General features: G+C 38.7%; 1 protein-coding gene across 1 annotated transcript in view; it reads left to right on the top strand.

The window, feature by feature from the left end:
* Nucleotides 1-5,652: 5,652 nt before the first annotated feature.
* The window catches only part of LOC149024192 (sec23/sec24 transport family protein), an 83,311-nt gene continuing 69,272 nt past the window's right edge, over nt 5,653-19,691 (top strand). Inside the window, exons 1-2 of the mRNA XM_089144507.1 lie at nt 5,653-6,104; nt 6,195-6,260. Coding sequence (XP_089000633.1) covers nt 5,777-6,104; nt 6,195-6,260 — 394 coding nt within the window. The 5' untranslated portion in view covers nt 5,653-5,776. The remainder of the gene's footprint in view (nt 6,105-6,194; nt 6,261-19,691) is intronic.

Here is a 19,691-nt window from a genome sequence, read left to right as displayed (position 1 = left end):
AAGAGAGCTTGATGTATTTCAAGATCAGTAATAGGTACAAGAAGACCGAGCATGTCTGCTTTAAAAAGTCTATCCTTGACGTGTCAAAAATAGTGAGCTTCTTGAGAAGGATTGGAGCTCTTGTAAATTGATTTAAAATGGGAGTTGATAGCTTTGCCAATTTGAGAAGAAGCTATAAGGTAGAGACCATTACGAGAGATACCCCTGACTTTCTTAAAGGCTCTTCGTTTGAGAGTGGATAGATGAAAGAATTTAGTGTTCTTGTCACCACATTTAATCCATTGCCTACAAGCTTTTTGATGCCATAAACTTTCCTGTTGATTGATGACTAACCTTAAGCTAGCATATAGAGCATTTTTCATAAACAAACCATTCGTCAGATCTTAGATTGATAGGGACTATCAAATGAGATTCTAAATGTGACATGATTTGAAGTTCTTTCTTTTTGAGATAGCCCACGGTGTTCTTGTTCCAATCTAGGAGAGCTAAGCTCAAGATATTGAGTTTCTTTGTCAGAATAAATGATGGGGAACCTGTGTATATCTCTCTCCAGTTTTGCTTCACAGTATCTTGAAAAAAAGGTTCTAAAGTCCAGAAGGCTTCAAATCTTAATGGTTTATAGTTCTTCCCAATAGAGTTTTGAGAATGAAGAAAAATACCTTTGTGGTCTGACTTTGTGAAATCCATGACATTAGTATGTGTATTAGGAAAAAGGTTCTACCATTCTGCATTTACCAAGAAACAATCCAACTTGCCTTCCACTCTGTTAGAGAGCTTTCTCTTATTAGACTAGGTCATTGGAGCCTGTAGAGGGAGTGTCAATGAGATTTCCTTGATTGGCAAAGTCCTGAAATTTTTGAATATGAGACCATCTTAAAGGAGTGCCTCCTCTTTTATCATTGAGATTAAGGTAATGATTCCAATCGCTTCCAATTGCCCAGGCTAAGTCTATGAAGTGTGCAAGATAATTTAATGTTTGCCATTGTGCTGATCTTACATGTGAGTATGGACTCATGTAGAGCAAAGTGAGATTGCATTGATAGTTCTAAAATGTTACAAGAAGATGAAAACACCAGTAGGATTGGCACAACACATCAACTATGACATCATTGTTCCAAAAGAGAAGAATACCTCCAGCCCTATCACGTGGAGGAGACACTACGAAAGTAGAGAAAGCCAGCTGAAAACAGACTGAACGATAACATAGATTCTCAACTTTTATCTCAGACAGAAAGAATAAGCAAAGCCGAGTCTTTTGAATGAGGAATATCATCTCCTTTCTAGACGAATATTGGCTAAGTCCTTGACTGTGAAACCCAACCCTAACCTTGACTCGGAAACCCTGTTGTTTGAAGGTCCGACAACCCGAAGTAAGGCAAGAAGTCAACTTTGGGCCATTTCAGTAGAAGACTTGGTGGCTGGATTGGAATCCATGAGTGTTGAGGTCAGTGTTCCATTTATGGAAACTGCATCCTGATGAAGATCGGATTAGTTGATGGACTTGGAGTGCTCTCTGTACTGGTTCGAAGGCATTTCTACCTACTAGGTAAGTCACTTTAGGTGTGTGCAAAACCCATTTATGTTTGGATTTGATCTGAGCCTTCAAATCCACATTTTGAACTTGTTGTCTTGATTAGTCGACTCATTGGTCGACTGGACCAGTCGACCAATCCAATCAACCAATGGGTTCTGTTTTTGTCTAATTAGGTCGTGGCTACTCTATTTAAATCCAAATTTCGGGATTACTTCGTCTCCACTGCCTCCTAAGCCTCTGGAACGAGTCAGAGCTCCATTCCAATCAATTTCCTTGCATCCTTGGTTGATCTCTCGCAAGAACTCAAGTAATCTTCTTCCTCTTGCATCAAAGGTATGTCTACACTCTCTTCTTCTTCTTCTCCATCTTTGATTTTTCTTTCCTTTTTGGGTTGAGACAGTAGAGAAGATGCTGCATTCTCTGTTGCAAACATCTCTCTACTTATTTCTCATGATTTCCTAAGGATTAATGGCTAATGTAATGATCTTCATCAGGATCATTGCAAGCTTTTGAAGGAACCATGATCTAAATCATGATCTTGTCTTCGTTTACCTTTTGATTCAAATTCTGATCTTCTTAGATCTATTTTATTGATCATATTAGTAGTCAATCGCTGTGTTTTCTTTACAAGATTTGTAACCTATCATTCTCTAGTTCTTTATCCTTGATCATACCATGCTTTCTTCAAGAACCATGATTGACCTAATTAGGGTAACTTCTTTGGTTCCTAGTTTGTAACTTGAAACCTTGATTCGATTAGTGTTTTGAAGTCCTCTATATACTAGTATGCTGCCATTGTAGTTTATCACTTGTTTAGTACCCTTTTGAACCACCAAATTCGGTTCTATATTCTCAAAATTCTGATTCTTGAAGGCCATTGTCTCGGTTGGTCGACTCATTGGTTGACTGAGGCAGTGGACCAATCCAATCGACCAATAAGTACAGCAGCCTCATATTTAGTCTGTTTTGGATGTTTTGATATCTTTTCTTCTAAGTATCTTTCCTAATATGTTGTATACACTTGTTTAGGACTTTCTTCTCAAGTTTAGTCAAGGTCTTACTTGATTCCCTAAGATTCCTTTGTGAGTTATATAAGGTTAAGGATGGTTATTTCATTAACTACATAGATTGCATATCTTAGTTTCTGTATTTGAATCTTGTTAGTTTATTTCTTTAATTAGATTCTTACAATGTTATACTACTGTTGTACTATCTTGATTTTAGTAGCATTACTTGTTTATATTAAATTGATTCATGTATGATTTACTTACCAAATATATGCAAGTTATGTATTATTATTAATTTCTTTCCATATATGAGGTTACCATATATGTGATGTTATGGATTGATGCTTGTGTATGCTTAAGTATGGTTTGGAAAGGAGAGGTGTCCTTTTGACACTTCTGTCCTTGGACAGCTACGAGAATAGTATGGGATGTTTCCGAAGATGCCCTTTGGACACCTTCCTAAATTGTTGGATGACATATTTAGGACTGTCTAGTAGTGTTTGGCTAGGATGTCCCGTTATGTCAGACCCTAATCGGAGGGGTATTGAGACCAAACGACCCATGATAGCAATGGGGATTCATGGGCGCTCAAGACCGGCAACCAACCCGTGAGAGGACAGGATCACATTGTGGGGACCATTTATCGATAGGGTTGCATATAGTTAAACTTGGGCTCACGGGCGCTCAAGACCGGTAACCAACCCGTGAGAGGACGTGAGAGCTTCCCGTTTACCATATGTGGATGACCTATAGGGTTGATGAGTCCGTAGTCAGGGACTATGAGGACTCTAGTGTGAAGGATACCGGAAAGGATCGCCGGGGGCGAGGAATGGACGTGTCTGGATCTAACTTGATGTAACTGAGTAGGAGACTTGCATTTGGCTAGGCTTTGACCCTGACATGCGCCATTACTTAGACCAATGGTGATGTGAGAGAGTGGTGACCTAACCCCCAGCCATGGAATGTCCCGAGGGATGCCGGACCCACTACCAAAAGGCGTTGTGTGATGAGACCTTCCTAAATAAGTACGGTGCTATGACTTAAAGCATGTTTGCCAATAGAGACCAACATACATAGAGTTAGAATCATATTGCATCATGTGTTTCATATCATATAGCATTTTACCTTGCTTTGAAATCCTGCCATTAATGTTGTTATGGATTAACTGCCTTACTGAGTTTCTTCGAAACTCATTCCTTTTTGTACAATCTTTTGTTAGACTATTCTACAGGTACTGACTACTATGACGGACAATACGATGAAGTGCAAGCCGATGAAGCGTACTACACGCAAGGTGTTGGCGACAATCAAGATTACTCTGATGATCCCTCAGGCGATCAAGTTGCGTACTACGATTAGAGGCAACGTGGTGTTGGAGCATCTCCATTGGATTGACGAAGTCCACTATTTTGAAGATGTCATCTATAGGATAGAAGACTCTTAAGTTTAGTTATTTTCTTATTTCTATTGTTTCAGTTGTAATTCCTTTTAGACTTACATATTGAGTTCCGCTATATCTGTGGAGTGAGTTTCCGCCTCACTCTACTTCTTTTGATATCTACTGATATCTGGTATCATTTTCCGCACTCTGATTATATTATTTATTCATTTCTTGATTTAAATCTTTGTTTATAATATTTAAACCTTGATTATTTCCTGTTTATGATTATGTTATTGTATATGTGGGAGGATGATTTCCTCGATACTTGATCTTCGGGGCTGTGGATCTCACACTCGGGTATGCCAGGTAGGGTACCGGCTGGGTGGATGTGACATTGACAGTTTAGACACAGGGTAGTTGTCACATCCCCCAGCCGATACCCAATTACCCAAATACCCGGAGGTGTGATCCACAACCCTAAAAATCAAGTCTCAGACAATCATTCAACCATTCCACACAATAGTCCAATCATGAGAAAGAATAAATCAATGTTTTAATATTAATAAAGAATAACGTCAAAAGTTAAGGATCTCATTAGGATCTCAAACCATAATCAGAGTGTGGAAGTGATGTCAAATAATCAGAGTGCCGAAGTAATATCAAACCTAATGTATACAACTGAAAAGGAATAAAGAAATATCAAAATTACCTTAAGTGTTACATTAGGTATGAATTCTTAAGTAAAATATAGTTCTTAAATTCAAAAGTTTTCGTATCGCGAATGGAGTAGATCAGCTCGTGAGTTGAGCTAATTCTAGTACGTGTAGTTGAGACATGAACATTCTTTACCATGAACGTCATAGTCACCAAAACCTTGTACACTGCACGATTGATCACTGATGTATTGTATTCTTGGATTTCGGTAACATCTGTATGTGCAACAAATCTAAAACAATATTGTCCCCGAAATGTGAGCTTAAAAGAACTTAGTGAGTAGTTCACAAACAAATAACCAATTACAATCTAAATCATTATATTACATGATGCAATATGATATAAGACAAAATGCAAGAATACAACTATACTCTAACAAATGCTAATCTCTAATGGCAGACACGCATTAAGATGGAACACCAGCCTCCTCTAAAAGGTATTGTCACTCTGATCTCTCACGGGTTGGTTACTAGTCTTGAGATCTCAGGTAAGGAGTCAAGACATCCCTCTTGGACTATCACCATGGCTCTTTGCCTTGTACCACATTATCACAAAACACATAGCTGACGGATCCACCGAGGCATAGTACTTAGTATTGAGTATTGACAAGTACGTAGTTGTATACTTGTATTTGTATACTAGTATAATAGTATTTTTTAATGATGTTTATCACTCTATTATCATTGTGCATATTTATATTAGTTTAATTTAATTGTTTAAAATAATATTATAGAATTATAGTTTTACCCGTATACTCGAGTATATGCTTATCAAGAACACTAATTTGGGTGAGTTTTTAGGCAAAATAAATCATTCCATTGTGTTTATTGGCATCAAATTAGGGAGACATAAATTTTATCCCAAATTAACAAAAATACTCTCCAAAATTTGGGGGGGTGAGATTTCCCCATATTGCCTGGTTTGCTGGGTAGCGAGTCTAGCGATCCGGGCGAAATTTCGCACCTTGGTACGTATTCAGATTTATCCTATCCAAAAAAAAAAAAAAAAAAGGGACAAGGACGAGCATGGGAACCAGCCTGTCCACCGTGATTTCATCGCCATTGTTCTTTCCTAAGAAAGCCTGAAAACTTCAAATTTAGCTTTTGGGTTTTCATATCTCGGACACAGTAACCATCGACAATGGCGGTAAGAGCAACTGTTTCGCGATTCCCGATTGACGCCGATGCTCAAGAGACTGGAGGATTACCCTGGGGCGTTACAGTGACACCGTTCGCAACGACTGACGAGCATGGGAACCAGCCGGCATATGGTTCTGATGGTCATCTTCTTCCTCGCTGTGAAAATTGTTGGGCGTACTTCAATACATACTGCGAATTAGAGCAGTGGGCGTGGAGTTGCTCCCTGTGTGGAACCCTTAACGGTCTCAGTACGCAGGCTATCGCTCGCTATTCTCATCCACAGTCCTGCGCGGAGATGATGTCGTCTTTTATTGATCTCGAAATGCCAGGTAAATTCAAAATTTCCAATGTTTTACTGGTGCTCTTGTTGTTCGAACTTTGGTTATTTTTCTGTCATCTGAGATCTGTTTTCCATTTAGTGGATGGACCCGGGGGCGATTCAATGCATGCATGTCCAGTCTATGTAGCAGCGGTGGATCTGTCGTGTAAGATTTGATTGGTTTCCTGGTGAATCTTTTGTTTAATTCTTTATCTAGCTTTTTCTGGATGAGTTATGGGTGTGTTTTTAATTTAATATCTGCCCTCTGGATCTCTGGTTTTATGCATTTTCTGTGCGTTTGCAATGATTAATCCCTTCCAAGGAAGGACATCTGGTGCTTAACAATTAACGCTATTTCTATTAGTTGGCTGAAATGAAGTCCTTTAACCACTTGATAAACCTGAAATTTGCGAAATGATTGGGTTGGAGTTACTACTAACTTGTTCGGAGCTGGATTGACCAGTTCAGTTGTATCCATCCATTCTTTCCCCAGATGATACATCTGCTCTTGCAGGTCAATAATTGGGACTAATTTTGATTTGGCAAAAATTTTGTTGGTGCAGTCTGTTTGCATCAGTCAATTTCTTCTTGATTTAACTACTTTTTTTGTTCGTTGGCTTCTTATTAGATGAAGAATAAAAACTATTATAAGCAAAGATTTAAAAAATATGTATTAATGCTGAGTCCTCCAAAATTGTTTTGCCTGAAATCCACTTTCACTTTACCAGTGGGAATTTACTTTTTTTAATCTTTAGCATCCATCATGAAGGAAATTTGTCATGATTTTCCAACCTTTTAGGAATTCCTGTTTGAGCCTGAAGATGAGCAATAAAATAAACTTTTTTTAGGCAATAAAAATAAACTGGGATGCTAGTAAAAGTGTTATGTGCGAAAACCAGCCATTAGTTGTGAACCCAGTAGTCTATTGCTTTCAGTACAATCAAAATAAAGGAAATTTCATAGTTGTGTTTCTCAATTTCTTATTTGGGAAGGGGGGGGGGGGAGACTGTGATGTAGCTAGATTGAATAGGATAAACAAAGGGCCCTATCTTATAGGATCTCAATTTAAAATTTTAGGATATTAGGATTTCAGGGTAGTTTATTGGGGTACAGAAGAACATGCACCATAGTGCTTTGATGGGGATAAAATTTAGAGAGAATCTAGGTAATTATGTGGGGATTAAGGTTGTGGACAGTTTTAACATTCAGATTCGTGAAGATCTAATTTGAATTCAGGATCTTTTGGAAATATGAAAATTCAAGATAGGGAGTCAAAACTTTGGATCATGGATGATAATTTGATGTGTATTCTTGATTTAAAGAAAGCGATTATATGTATTGGCTTTAGGATAGAATCCTAATGGATTCTAGTGGTTGGTCTTGACTGGACTAGGTTTTTATGGCTGTCTGATGTAGCCTCTAGTCAATGAGGGCAAGTTCTTCCAGGATCTTATCAAAACCAACCTCAACCTATGGTTCAAATTAGGATTTCACAGTTTTAAGGATAGGGTTTGGGAATTTAGGGCAGCAAAGGAACTAGGATTTAGAATAGGGTTTGGGGACCTTGGGCAGTAAAGGAATTAGGACTTAGACTAGGGTTTGGTTGGTCTGATAGGGCTGAAATTGGGATGGAAGGTCGTTAGGGGTGGGAGCATGCGGTTCCTAAAGCATGGGACGGATCTGACAGTTAGATTGGCATAGATCTAACATTGAATTTTGGGTCTCTAGAAAAGTCCAAAAATCCAAGAAAATTCAAGAGAAAATAAAAAATAATAGTGTAAGATGGTAGAAGATGAATGGGATGAACTAAATGATTACTTACCAAATAGGGAGGGGCTAGGATGGAGAAGGATGAATGGAGTGAAGGTAGACTAGCAGTCTGCCTGATGTGAACCTTGATCTAGGGTTTGGTTGATTGAGATAATGCCCTAGATCTAGATCCTCCACTCTTGAATCTTCTTCCTGAGAATTAGCAGTCTTCTAGGGTCTATAGTAGTATAGTACACTATGGTTGAAGGTATTTGGTTAATGGGTTGGACAAGGGTAGGGGTTAGGTTTGGCCAGGCTTTATAGTCTAGGGTTTGGTGAATTAAGTTTGAAAAACTTGCTGTTTTGTTGAATACAGACCTGGATTTTCATTTTAGGGTTTGGGGATTAGGGTTTAATGAGAATTAGGGCTTTTAAGGGTTTGGATTAAACTTTGGTTGATTAGGATGTTAAACCTAAAATGATTCAAGGATTGGATGACAGATTAGGGAGATCTAGGGTTTTGAAAATTCTAGGGGTAGGGTTTCCTATTAAGAAAACAAGTTTCATAAATTATTTAAGATGCAGGAAAGGGATGGGGGTTGGGATCGAGTGTGTGTAAGGGGATGGAGAAGATGACCTAAATAGTGGGGGGGATTGGGGATGGGGTTTAAAAGATATAGGTATCTTGGGTTTAAGGGGATGGGAATAATTCTGATTTTATGTTTTTCTGGGTTTCCTATGCTGCCGCAGGTTAGAAGGTTGAAGAAGAAGAAGAGAGGGAAAGAAGAGAGGGGCTGGGAGGCTGTAATAGGGTTGGGAAAGGGAGAGGTTAGTGAGTTAGGGATGAAGGAATCCTAGGGTTGCTGCTGCAGGGTATGGAAAAGGGGGAGGGAATGTTTCTCAATGGGGCAAGGGCAGTAATGGTAGAAACTAAGGTTAGGAGGGGGTGGGGAGGCCTGCAGATGGAAGGGACTAGAGAGAGAAGGGGCTGGAATAGGGTTGGGTTGCCTTGCTTGTAGAAGGCTTAGGATTCAATGGAGTCTTCAAATTCTGCAGAATTCTTCACAAGTAACAGCAGCAAGTGATGCAACCTAGATTTTAGGGTTTTCAGATGTGCAGTTATCTCCATAAAATTAGGGTTACTCCAGGATCCTCTCCTTTGTGAACTGGCAAATAAAGAATCAATGTTGGGTAACTTTGGGTCTTACCCATACCAAGATGACATAATATTTGGGAATTTAAGGTTTTAACAAATCAAGATGGGGTGGGTCTGATGGTGAAGTCTTGGAAGGTTAGGGTTTTGGGAAAGATTTGGGTTAACAAAACCTAGATGGGTTGAAAGAAAGTAAAATTAGTGTTTAACAAATCAATATAGGATGGGTCTGAGATACCCAGACTTAACCCTAGGATGGAAAGGGAAGCCTGTGGTTAAGCCTAGGGAGGGTTAAGGCTGAATTGGGAAAAGATTTGGGCTGTTATAGGGTTTTCAGTTGGGCTTGGTTAGGTTTCTTTTCTTCTTTCTTTCTTTCTTTCTTTCTTTTCTGTTCTGAAATTTCATAACTGCCACAACATCAATAAAGGGGCGGAAAATGGGGGTGGAAGTGAGAGAAGGTGTGGGAGGGTTGCCACAGGGTTTGGGAGCAGCGGGGGAGGGTTCTTGGTGATGCCGCAGGGTAGGGTAGGGTAGGGGGCTGGTGGTCTGGGATGGAAGGGGGAAGGGTGGGGGAGGTTGTCATGGGCTGGGGAAGAGAGAGGAGAGGCTGGAATGGGGAAGGGTGATGTAACCCAACTCTAGGGTTAAGGATTTTTTGAAATAATCCCCTAAGGGTTAGCCCAATTCTTCTAATTGAATCAGCAAATAATCACCAAAATTCTAATGGGTGGAATTAGGGTAACACCCGGGAAGAGCTTTGTGACATATTAGGGTTTTATGATTTTATCAATATCTCATGGGATGACTTTGGGAGACTAAAACTATCCTAGGGTGATGTGGAAGAAGAATGAGATAATTTGGATTGGTAGGGGTAGGTTTAGAAATTCCTAAAATTAGAATGGGATGCAAAAGGCTTATCAAAAGTAGCTTGGGGTGGTTAGGGTAGATAGAAGGGATGTTTAAAGGGATGAGACAAGGGGATGGGAGATTTCTAGGAAACTCTCGGTTGGGTATGGGAGGGTTTAGGGATGATCTTGGGTAGGTTTTGAAGATCATGGAAGAGGATTCTTGGATGTTGGGCAATCTTTCTCCACTCTTTCTTTCTTTTTTTTTCTTCTTTAGGTGGTGTTATTGTTGTTTCAGACTTGCGGCAAGTCAGAGAAGGGGAAAGAGATGGGGGCAAAAGAGAAATAAGAAGGAGAGATGGTGCAGCAAGGGTTGGGGGGGGGTGCTGGAGTGGGGATTTAGGTGTGGCAGGGTGTGGGGATCTAAGGGGCTGCTATGGTGGGGGAGTGGTTTTAGGGGGCTGTGAAGGGAGGGTAGGGGGTTTTCTAGGCTGCACAAGAAGAAGGGGAGGGGGAGGGCTGTGATGGAGGTAGGAGGAAGGGGAAGGGGCTTGGGGTTTTGCACTTACTTGAGAGGCTTCTATTGATGGAAGAAACTGCTTGATCTAGAAGAAGGCTGCTGAAAATTGAAGAAAGAATGCTTGAATCCCATTGTAGCCCTCCCAAAAAAGCCATGACTTATTTTCCCACTAGGACTTTGTTCTACTTATTTTAAAGCCTTTTGATTCCAAAGTTGCTGTCCATATAGTATCAAGGGTTGGAATCTTAGTTTCGAGGCTGGTTTCAACCAGGCAAGAAACAAACCAGCCTCAAAACTGATTTCGGTCAAAATTTGAAACATCTCTACTTCGACCCTTATATGATATGCTTTCATCTACTTTCTTGCTTCCTACTTATTTAAAGCATAATGAACACAATGGAACTGGTATTTTGTTTTTAAAAAACACTTAAAAGTTATCATTCAAGTATACTAAAACATGATAGGTTCCAGAAATACAAACTTTGTGAAATTGAATAAATTGTATTGCATACATGAATTATTTGATGGAAAATTACATAAACAACAAAATATAATAACCAGTGAATTATTTGATAAAAAATTACATAAACAACAAAATACATTAACCTAAAACAAAGTCCTAGGCTTTAGTTCCAAGTTGAATGCTTGGTTGGAATTGGTGGATCCATCCCTTGGCTATAGTAGTACTCTAAATGTTGGATGAAAGCTTCCCATGACATATTATGCCTAAAGTTGTCTAGTAACTGACTCACTGTGGTTTCTATAGGTGGGATCATCAACATAATGTTGATATCCCATTCGGGGAAATTTGTCATAAGGGAAAATATGCCGTGCGACACCCGCTTAAGCCATCAACAAAGTAAAAATAAAGTTCATTCAAGCCATAAACAAAGCAAAAAAAGGGGTAGTTCAGAATAAACCTTCCAAAATCCCTATAGGAGGAGCAAATGGTGTGATTGAAGGAAAATGAGTTATTGAATTAGGGTGAAAAAGAGGTTCAAATCGCAAAAAAGAAGTGAAAAAATGGTTTGGGCGTCGAAACTCGAAGGGCGAAATCTGGTGGAAGCTGTCAAAACCAGCGAAATCTTGCAAGTTTGGAGGTTTTGACCCATCTCGATTGAACTTTTGACTGTTTTGGTCGAAACCTGGTACTTTCAGTTCAAACTAGGTTTTGTCTTGTTTCTCCCTTTTTTTTTCTTGTCTTCTTTCAAAAACCGAAATTTCGGTGATTTCAATCGAAATTTATACCATGCTTGATATTATACAAATATTGGGTGATGTAAAAGCCCAGGCTTTGCTTAAAGCGCCTTGAAGGGTTTCAGACAATAATCAACTACAATTTCTTCATGGAAGTCATATGGATTCCTTGTCAGCATATATTAGGAAACTACCAGGTGATTAGTTAGTGTTGTCTAAGTTTCTCCTAAGCCATGAAAGCTGTTGTGTGTTTAGACATAACCATTCTTTAGTGTGACATGTTGAGGTTGGCATACTTGTAAATGATTTCAAATAAAATTTGGGAAAAGTGGGATCCATTTATTGAAGTCTGATTCTTTTTTTTGTTGTTGTTATATTAACCAATCATATCGTTTGTAATCTTACAATGTGGGAATTTGAGGGGGACACCAATACAAGGTGGAAAGAGATGGCTACATGTATTAGCAAGGTGGCTAAGGTTGTCATAGGTAAATAAAAAAGAAAGCACTTAAGACATGGCAAAGGACTATGGATGTAGAGGATTTACATAGGTATAAGTTGGCTAGAAATGAAAGCTAAGAAAATTGTGGAAAAAGCTAGGGTGAAGAAGTATGAAGATTTATATGATAAGCTAGGCAGTAGGCAAAAGGGGGGGGGGACTATTCATAAGACAACTAAAATAAGGAAAGGAAAATAGAGATTCTAGAGCATTTTAGATGTATTACTAAAGTACTAGTATGTGACGAGGACATTAAGAAAAGATGGAAAGTTTATTTCTCTAGCTTACTAAATGGATATTCTTTAGGTATTTGTGACTTGAATGATTACACTATTCTCCATGGCACCAATTTTCAAACATATAGATGGAGAATTACGATGTCTGAAATAAAAGAAGCTCTAAAGAGGATGAAAGTAGGCTAGACATAAGGTCCCGATGAACATAGTGGGAGATCTCGCTTGAGAGCAAGATCTTGCCACTCCAAAATACTGAGATCTCGGTCGAGATATACCAAAATTCTGGCGTAAACTCGGTGACCCAGCTTGGTGGGTTTTAGGGCCTCGGTTGGGCTGAAACTTGGTAATTAGCCTATTTAAGGCCTTTTGAATTCACTGGTGGCCTTATATTTGTGAAAAAATAACCCTAAGTATGTCTTCTAAGTCGACCTTATGTGTAAAATCGAAATGCTGTGAAATGCAAGGTTAGACAACATGTAATGTAGAGATATCAAGTAATTCAAGTTATCAACTATCAAGTATCAATACATTAACATTCCACATCAAACTATCAAAGAACTTAAATGTCCTCAAAATTTTACAATCATAAGAAGTTTTAGACTTTTAGTAAGTCATAAATCATAATCCATAAGTTTACAATCACAAAAGTACAAGAGTAACAAGATTACAATTTACAACTTACAGAGTTAAAACTTACAAGATTACAAGACAACAAGAGTATCACTCAGCATTTTGTATGAACTGATTCTGAACAGTGGCCACATATGACTCCCAAATCAACTCATCACTGTAGTATGTCATATATCGGTTTATATGGAACCGATATGTCTTTATGTCAGAATACTGGAGGAATAGCACTATGGAGTAACCGTCAATCGTGGGTGGGTGAAAGAGCCATTGCTGCTTTTGCTGTTCATGTTGCTGTTGAATTTATGGGTAGGGGTTTCTAAACCATTCAGTTAACAACGCACCTTCACTCCCATATGTGTACTCTCTAGGTGCAGGGTCTTGAGGAATAGCAGGATCTCCATAAGAAGAATACCAAGTGTAATCGGACCCGGTGCTGTGATCCCCGTATAGGTACTTCGATGATTGGCAACTGGCCAAACTTTATTGTTGTGAACCACTGTGACCATGATCTAGGCTCATGCTTTCCATGTTCAATTCAAGATCCCGCATGCTCGCATCATCATTCGTTTGCCCCTGTTTGATTTGCTCTTACTCTTAGTATAAGTCTGGGAGATAAGGGAACTGTGGCTTGTATGTGTCAGATGACTTGGACCTGGTGGAGGTGACTCCCTTTGTTGACCCTGACTTCCACTAGCAACACCACAAGCCTGACTGCCTCATGACTCGATGGTTGGCTTGGGCCACTTAGCCCTCTGGTATCATCGGCATCATTTGAACTCCCACTCTTAGACGTCACCGCAGTTGTTTCAAGTCGACCAGGTGGCTCCATAAATGGTACACTTGGTCCTGCTGATGTTGCTACAGCAGCCTGACCCTCATCAGAAGACATGTGGTCAGCCACAAACATCTGGGCCCATGGTAGCAGCAATGGTAGGATCCGGCTGCTCTTCTGGCCCATCCAGCATTGAGCCACCTCGATCCCTAACCCACTAATATATGACATCATCTTCCTCATCCTCTGCAGGGGGCTCGTGGAATATATTAGTAAACTCAATCGGTTCCTGATTTTCGTCATCTATATCATCTTGTATGTGCTCTACTCTCAATCTCATGTTGTAATGCACATACACTAAGTCCTCAAGCCTCTTACTCCCCAATTTGTTCCATACCTTACTATGGATGAGCGAGAAGGTGCTCCAGTTCCTCTCGCAACCAGAGGATGAGCAAGTCTGTGAGAGTACTTTAATTGCTATGTCCCTGAGATTTGGTGAACTAGTTCCATGTAGTACCCACCAGTCAATTGCATAACCAAATATAAGAATGCATTAGGCAAATAAATCTTAATACTTATATAACTTATCAGTTATCACTTATAGAGTTACAGTAATAGACTATTTACCAGGATCATTGTTTTGCCTAGTTGCAACTGCAGAAGGGCTTTCCAAAACTCCCAGATGCATCTTTGAACTCCCTATCTGTACACCAATTCTTCAATTATTGTACTTTTACTACTGTATATGCACTAATGTAAGAAGTTGAAGAAACAATTGAATAAGTTATCACCTCTCCATTAATTGTCCCCTGCATGACGGGATTTGATACAAGCTTCTCCACCACATCTTGAACCGCATTCATCAACCTTACATTAAGCCCCAGATCATTCTTGTAATGGTACTTTGGGTTGATGTTGTCACACCCTATCCAGCCGGATCTGGTCATACCCGAATACCCCTGGGGGTGATACACTGGAAAACCTAGATTCAGTGACAATTCCATACAACATATGATATAGCATAATTAAAAGGACAAGAATAAATCGAAGTTCAAGTATAAAGTTATCAAATCTGAAATAATGATTACAATTGTCCAAAACTTCCAATCAAAAGTTAAAACATTAGAGTTCCAAAAAAGAAAGAGTGCTGCAGCCGGAAATATTCAAGAGTCTTGGTAAAAGAAAAGATACCCTCGCCCCCTCCTAAAAGAAATCAATGTGTAAATATAGAAAAGTGACATGAAAGATACTAGAAATTTCTTAAAAATGGCAAGGTCTCTATCACTAAAAGCCGGCTTCGTAGGAGCAGTCGAGACACGAGCACGAAGCTTTGTGCCCTTCCACTTCTTCCTCAATTGTTCCTTCCAAAAAGCTTCCTTGCGCGAATCCTCCACTTGGAAGGGAGCCTCATAATCTGTAGAAAAATATAAAGAAACATACACAAATATAGGAATGAGTTCCACAAAACTTAGTGAGGTTAACTAACATTCATGTCATGCATTCAGTCATAACATCCACATCATGTCCATAAGATAATAAAATAAATGGCAAAATATGATAATGTATGGTTATGATGATATGTTCCTAACTTTGCTATGAAGTCTCTAAGGTAGACACGCATTAAGAAATCACCAGTCTCCTTTGGGTGGTCTCAATCACTCTTCTCTCATGGCTCTAATGCACTTCTTTTAGGTTCTATGCGGTCGTTGGGTAAAGTCCGTCAAGCCATGGTTGTGGTTATAAGTCACCACTCTCTCACATCACCGTTTGGTATGAGACTTGGCGCGTGTTAAGGTTATTCTTAGGCCAATGCAAGGTCTTATGGTCTTGTACTACATATGGTCCGGTTATCTCCCCTCATGCTTAGTGCCCTTTTGGTTCGATACCTTTCCACCCTATGAAGGGAATCCTTAACGGGAGGCATCTGTCGGATCCCATTCCTTAATCCAATGGTCATCTACTTATAATGGACATGATGCTCTCCATGTCCTCTCACGGGTTGGTTACAGGTCTCAAGCGCCCATGAGCTCTTATCTATTATATGCAGTTATACCAAATTATGATGACAGTGGGCCTGCTTGAAACATAGGACCCGACCACTGGCATCACGGGTTAACTAACTTCAATACCCCTACTGGAAGGGTAGTAATATTCATAGGGATTCCTAGCCTAACACTTTTAGACACCTATTATTCATGTAGTTTGGTTTAGATGCAATCACATAAGGTTACTAGGCGAACCGACAACCCTAGTTAGGAAAATAGGATAAGAAAGTTATCTCATTCAACATCATTCATCTCATACTCATACATTCTCATATCGTTTTTATATCAATAATACAAGACTAAAAATAAAGAGTAAAACTCAATCATTCCAATCGTAACTTCCGTTTGCACAAAGTCACACATAAGCATGTCATGATAGATATTAATTTAAAGCAATTTATATCACCAATAGAATTTAAAATTGTAACACTTAATAATACAAAACATGGTTAGGCATTCCTCACCTTTCAATTCGATTCCGTTCTCCAAAGTCCCAAATTTCACTCTCATAAGTCGGTGATTATATTCAAAATAAACCTAATCATGTAAGAGAATTAATAAATATAAATTAGAAGTCAATTGGGTTTCAAAAGGTATCCCAAAATCATCCCACAAAAGCCCAATCTAACAACTAGGTTCAAACCTGCCGTTCTCAACCTAGTTTGGCGAGAAGTCATTATTTCACCACCGATTCGAAGTCGAATCAAAACGAAACTTTGGGAAAGTCTAATTGGCAGCAATAGGGTCCTAAGGGTACCTTCAGTTTGACCCAATTCGTTCTAAATAAAAAAGCCCCAAGCTGAAGGATTGAGGGTCCTAAGGGTACCTTCAATGAACCAATGTATTCCTCCACCTCCTGCTTCACCTTTGGTAAATATTTATTCATTACTTCCCAAGCTGTTGGGCCTTTAACCCCTACACCTGCCCTAGCAACTGCATTGATCATCCCTTGATAGTATGGTATTTTGGCTATATTGGCTGCAATGTTGTTGTAGAGCATGAATTTGCTGATTGTCAACCTAGCTTCCTTCTCCCTACTGCCTTCTCGACCTCCAACAAACATACATGGAATGCTTATTTGATAGGTGTCTTGATGCTTGAAGAGGGAGGGGTCTTGGTTAAATGTGGCATCATAATGTGTAGTCTTCCTCATCCTTTCGATCCTCTCACTTCCATGAAAACTATGTCTAGGTGGCGTGGATGCCCCTGATCCTGAACCAACTATTCCTCTTGTCTGTTCATATTGCCTCACATTCTCAAAATGTAAGGACTGTCTATTAGCTTCCATTGCAGCCTTCATCTGCCTCCACTCGGCCTGTGACCCAATTCCCATAACCCTTCTCTTCTCATCGTCGTTTGACTCCTCATCAACGTCAGCAAAAGGTCTAGCTAGCATTGTATCCTCAAATTTCCTTTGCTTTTGTGCCATCTCCTCCTTTTTTTTTGTCTCTCTCCCTTTAAAGTTGCTGCAATTGCATTTTGCACTTTATAAGGAACATTGGGATACTTGGAAACATCTTTGTAGCCACCAGTCATATGTTGCTTTAATCTGGCTGAACCACCAGAATTCAAGGTCTTGAGGCAATACTTGCATCGAGATTTTTTCTTGTCGGCAGTCAGTGGATCCCTATGTTGCCAAGCAATGTCTTGAGTCCCATTGCTAGTGCTGCCACTCCCACTAGTTGCCATTTAAGATACAAGTTTACAACATTGAAATGCATACATGAATGTTCCCAAATAATCATTAGAATAAGTTTTAGATAAATAAAAACATGTAAAAACAATTTATAAAAAACAAAACACCACTTTGTTCTAAGATAACACCTATACAATGCTTAAACATACATGTTTGTATTTTTAAAATAAACTACATAATATGAGCATCATTTAAAAAAAAAACAGATAATTTTTTTTTCATAAAATATTATTTTTCATAATTATTTTATGTAAAAACTACTTATAAAACAACAAAACACACACTTTGTTCTAAGATAACATATGTACAATGCTCAAACAGACATTTTTGTATTTTTAAAATAAACTACCTAATATGAGCATCATTTAAAAAAAAAAAGATAATTTTTTAATAAAATAATATTTTTCATAACTATTTTATTTAATTATTTAAATAAAAAATAAAAATAAATACAGCAAGCATGATAATCAAAATATGAATACATGGGGTTGTAGCCCTCTCAATGTAATTTAACATAAGTGATAATCACATTCATATCATAAGTATTTTTTTATATTTTTTAATTTTAAAATTTTAAATAATATATTTTTTAAATACGAAAATTCAAAAAATAAACCAATAACAGAAAATTAAATTTGTTTCTATGAAAGTGTAGATCAACATATATTTATACTACATTCACACCCCCATTGTAGAACATTCTATTTGAAAAAAAAAAATTCAAATTTGGGGGAAAATCTTACCTTTGTTGAAGATCTACTTGAAATAGGCTTGAATGATGATAATCTGATGTTGTAGATGTGTTAAGGATGTTCAGAAGTTGAACCCTCAACAAATTCTGGCAAAAAATCAAGTTTTTGGCAAAGTTTGAGGGTTGCAGTGAGCTCGCCTCTCTCGAGCGAGATAGTGGTTTTAAAACCCCCTAAACCAAGTGGTTGGACCACCTTTGGCGAGATCTCCCATCTCTCCCATCTCGTCTCTCCTCCGAGATATCTTGCGAGATCTCCCACCATGCCGATGAAATCAGAATAGAAGTATGGAAGAGCTTAGGAACCTATGGGCTATCTTGGTTGGCTAAGGTGTTTACCAAAATTATGTGATGCAAGACATCCAGCATGGAACTAGGACCAAACGAACCAGCAATGAACTTGGCCAGCTCAAGCCAGCCCTTCAGTTTAGAAGGCTATAGGGGCCAAAACATTGTTCACGTGAACAGAGTCGCAATCTATTATTTGGCATATTGGGAATATCCATAGAGGATTTTGTGGGGCCCAAGATCAGTTTTTATAAAGATTTTATTCTTGGCAGATTTAGGACCTTAGTTTAGTTTCTATTTTAGTTATTTATGCATGTGGGTGAAATATAAAGCCGAGTAGTTTTTAATTTTTAATTAGTTTCTATTTCCATAAAATTCTATTGTCACTAGTTACTAGGATACTAGTTTATGTTTTTCAGTCTACGGAATTTCTATTTCTTGTAAAGCTTTAGGCAACCTATAATTAGGCCCTTATATTGTAATTAAAAAGAGAAGACTTTTGGAGGAAAAAAAGATGAATTGACGCTTTATATTTGTGCATTTGCACCCCTCTCTCTCTCTCTCTCTCTCTCTCTCCCCCCTTCTCTTTGTTGTCTTCTTATGAGTGTTCTTCTCTTTCAGTTCTAACTATTCTCAGTTTTTTTCCTTCTTTCCCATATCATCTTTATCCTTCTTTCTTCTCTATTCCATCCCATATTAGTTGGTATCAGAGCCCAAACCTGGGTAACTCTCTTTGTCTATTGGATCCTTCACTCTGTCAAGCTTGCTCTTGACTTTTGTTCCTTGCTAATTTCCTTCTTATGATCTTTCTTCCTTGCTAATTCTTCTCTCTCTGATTTGTCTTCTCTATTTATTCTTCTTTCTATGGTCTTCTTCCTCATTTTGTTCTCCACCATGATTAATATCACTATTGCAAACCTTACCTTTCTTCCTTCTGCACACCTTCAAAATGAAAAAAAGAGAGAAACAACATACTTTTAACAAACACTCTCCATACAATATCAGATTAGTTCTTATTTCACTAAAACTCTAGGACGAGGTTTTTAAGAGAGAGAAATTGATGCAAGACAACCAGCATGGAACTTGAACTAAGTGAACCAGCAATGGACCAAGCCACTCAAGCCGGCCCATTCAGTTCAGATTGTCTTTTAGAAGGCCAAAAAGAGGCCAAAACACTGTTTGCATGAACAGGGTCACAGCCCATTATTTGGCACATTGG

Source organism: Hakea prostrata, chromosome 2 (genome assembly GCF_041222555.1).
Source record: "Hakea prostrata isolate BN-2017 chromosome 2, UWA_Hpros_2, whole genome shotgun sequence".
Lineage (NCBI taxonomy): Eukaryota > Viridiplantae > Streptophyta > Magnoliopsida > Proteales > Proteaceae > Hakea > Hakea prostrata.
Note: the sequence above shows the minus strand (reverse complement) of the source record. Positions and strands in the feature narration are given on the sequence as shown.